The 3,707-nt window shown below is 30.7% G+C and overlaps 1 protein-coding gene across 1 annotated transcript in view; it reads left to right on the top strand.

Annotated features, from left to right (window-relative positions):
- Positions 1-3,408, top strand: part of LOC107625292 (aldehyde dehydrogenase family 3 member F1) — a 23,266-nt gene extending 19,858 nt beyond the window's left edge. The window contains exons 4-10 of the mRNA XM_016327902.2: positions 278-484; positions 1,439-1,563; positions 1,660-1,764; positions 1,979-2,151; positions 2,250-2,340; positions 2,474-2,623; positions 2,807-3,408. Coding sequence (XP_016183388.1) covers positions 278-484; positions 1,439-1,563; positions 1,660-1,764; positions 1,979-2,151; positions 2,250-2,340; positions 2,474-2,623; positions 2,807-3,049 — 1,094 coding nt within the window. The 3' untranslated portion in view covers positions 3,050-3,408. The remainder of the gene's footprint in view (positions 1-277; positions 485-1,438; positions 1,564-1,659; positions 1,765-1,978; positions 2,152-2,249; positions 2,341-2,473; positions 2,624-2,806) is intronic.

Raw genomic sequence — 3,707 nt, forward strand, 5'->3', positions numbered from 1 at the left:
GTCATAAAATTTCTATCAAATTAAACTAACTTTTAGAATTTAACCCAACTAAATACATATATATTTGTCATCATCAATAATTATTATTTCTAAACTCAACAGATATCTATAGAGGCACTTAATGTGCCCATGAGTTATTTATTTCTTACAATTGGTATTTACAAAATTTAAAAAAGAATATCATAGATCATAATTAAAGATATCTAGTGAAAGTTTTAATTTTGTGCCATATATTCTTCAAGCAAGTGGTTATTAATTTGAGTATGCGTGAATGCAGTGCTGGCATTGGATCCACTAATCGGTGCCATAGCTGCTGGAAACGTTGTTGTAATAAAACCTTCAGAGCAAGCTCCAGCATGCTCTTCATTTCTTGCAAACACGATTCCTCGCTACTTGGACTCTAATGCTATCAGGGTCATTGAGGGAGGTGCAGCCGTTTCTCAACAACTTCTGCTACAGAAATGGGACAAAATATTCTTCACTGGTACCTTATTCTTTTCGGTAACACTCAACTTCGTTTAATTATTACGCATAGAGATATTTAATCATGTATGTTGAGTAATATAATGCCTTTTGCTTGGTGCTTTTCTTATATTAAATTGTGTCAATATATAAGATTGGCTAGCTGATAAAGTTCAAGAATGTTATTTGCACATCAAAATCAGTTATTAAAATCAGTTACCATATATTTATGTATAATTACATAATTTAACTTATTTTTAATATATATTTTATACTAGTGGCTAATTTTAATGTATACCTAACATAGTTGAATAAAATTTTATACGGCAGCATGAATATATACCTATAACAGAATTCCGTTGGACTTGTTAACTAAAAATATTTGGCCCTACAACATTTCTAAAAGATTTATTTAAACTTATTTTTAAAGTTAAATTTCAAACAGAATTTAATTTAAATACAAAAAATACCTGTTAATTTGTTAATTTATTTTTTTGGATTGAAATTTCCTATTGAAGAGAATCTTGCGTATACAAATATATGATTGAATGCCACTGACAACTATTCTCATTCTAATTAACCATGAAAGTGTAATAATTTTGCCTTCATTGGCAGGATGGCAGCAGTGTAGAACTGTAAATAAATTGTTAGTTAACAATATCGTCCGCAATCACATACACTTTAATTAAACTGTAATTGATCAGAGCATGTCCAAGAGTAATTTAATTTCTTACATTATACATATTCATGTTTAAAAATAATATGTGCATATCAAAAATAGCCACCAAATCAACCATTATATGTGTGTTTGGATTGACTTTTGTTAAACTGAAGTATGAATAAGTGATTTTATAAAATTAATTTTGGATATAAGTGAGTTTGTGGCAACATGATTTATGTTTGACAACTCTATACAAAATTGATTTTGGTGGCCACCTAACATAGTTGACTCATCTTTCGCTTTCGACGTATCCAGGAAGTCCACGGGTAGCAAGGTTTGTGATGTCGGCCGCAGCAAAGAACTTGACTCCGGTTACTTTAGAGCTGGGTGGAAAATGCCCAGCTATTCTTGATTCACTGACTAATCCTTCAGATTTTAAGGTACTTCCTTTCATCTCATTGTTATGCAAGTTGTGTATATAGATTAACATGGCTTTTGTTTACATTTTTTAATTTGTGGGAATGGCATCGATCAAGTTGGCGGTGAAAAGAATCGTAGGAGGGAAATGGGGACCTTGCAGCGGACAGGCATGCATTGGGATAGACTATGTGCTTGTTGAGGAGAAAGTCTCTTCTCATTTGGTAACTGCCATTTATTCTGAAATAACTTCTTACTGCTTTAAAGATGTATTGCATTTCATAAAATATACGTTGAAATATAAAATACACATTTAAAATAAGTTAAATAAATATATTTATATACAAAAAATTTGTTGAAGTTTTTATTTACATTAATATATATGAATGGTTATATTTCTACCAGAAATATAATAACAATGTTTTTGTTAAATTCTAGGTAGAATTGTTAAAGAAGATAGTTAGAAGATTTTATGGGGACAACCCATTAGAGTCAAAGGTGATTTCCAGAATAGTAAACAAGCAGAACTTCACGAGACTCTGCAATCTTCTTAAAGATCCTCTTGTTGCAGCTTCCATTGTTCATGGTGGCTCGGTAGAAGAAAAACACCTGTAATAGCAGTCTCCTCCTCTGTTCCAATCTATGTAGTAGTTCCATGAATAGATTAGGTAAGTTGGTTCAATTCATTAGTTTCTTTCTACCTTTTCAGGTTCATTGAGCCCACAATCTTACTTGATCCTCCGTTAGATGCTGACGTAATGACTGAAGAAATTTTTGGTCCATTGCTTCCCATAATCACGGTGAGAACTAAGAGTAACTTCAGTAGTGTTTGGAAGACACAACAGATACATAAGTATATTTGGTATAACTAAAATGCAGAGAAAAATATGTTCAAAAATATGATAATAATTTATGATAATATCATATGGACAGGTGAATAAAATTGGGGAAAGTATCGAGTTTATCAATTCGAGGCCAAAACCGCTTGCCATTTATGCCTTCACCAAAGATGAGACTTTAAAGAGAAGGATTCTTACAGAAACTTCCTCAGGGAGTGTCACATTTAATGACACAATGGTTCAAGTAATTCTCTATCTTAATTTGCATTTTTCGGTTACGTAGTAGGGTTCATTTCAATTTTAGGTCATGTGTGTGCACCTTAGTTTTTAAGTTTAAAATGGTGCTAATCGATCTCATAAATTTTTCTAAATTAAATGTTTAGACAAACTCATAAACGTATATTTAGTTATTTACATGTATGTGCAGTTTTTATGTGATACACTACCATTTGGAGGTGTTGGGCAAAGTGGTTTTGGAAGGTACCATGGGAAGTATTCTTTTGACACATTCAGCCATGAAAAAGCAGTAATGCATAGAAGCCTATGCCTTGAAATTGAGCCAAGATACCCTCCTTGGAGCAAGTTCAAGCTAGAATTTCTCAGATTGGCATACAAACTTAACTATTTTGGACTCTTACTCCACATCCTGGGTTTGAAAAGATACAAGTAGATGAAGTTGATTTCATGAGTACACAAGTGATATGTGAAGATATACTTAAGTGTAGTCGTACCAAATTGACATTCTTATCTGGGTATAATCAACTTATTTTTATAACCTACATTTGTGTGTTTGGACTACGACGGCAAACGGGTCGAACTCGCCGGGTCAGCTCGCGTAACTCGGGAAAAAAAAGGCGGGTTAGACTAAAAATTTGAAACCACTATAATAAAAAAGACAGTCTAATTGGCACCGCCTAATTGACGGATTTTGGCGCGTTTCGGTAGGACAGAGCAAGTTTTTGCCTTTAAAATGATAATTGAATTGGAATGTTATTTTTATATTTGTATTTGAAATATTTGTTCGTTTTACTTTAAGTTATAATTTAGTGTTTGGACTATATTTGATTGATTAAAAATTTGAACAATATTTAATTATATATTTTAAACAATGTTTATTTTACTTTAGACAATGTTAATTTTATTATTTTATTTTTAAAAATTTAGTTAATGATTATACTTATTAAATATTTAAAATTATAAAAATTTTAGTATTTATAAATTTAAAAATTATAATTTTTTTATGTCTTTAAAAATTATAAATTTATTGAAATGTTTATGAAATTATATATTTTTTAATATTTAATAATTTAAAAAAAATAGAATTGACG

Source organism: Arachis ipaensis, chromosome B01 (assembly GCF_000816755.2).
Source record: "Arachis ipaensis cultivar K30076 chromosome B01, Araip1.1, whole genome shotgun sequence".
Lineage (NCBI taxonomy): Eukaryota > Viridiplantae > Streptophyta > Magnoliopsida > Fabales > Fabaceae > Arachis > Arachis ipaensis.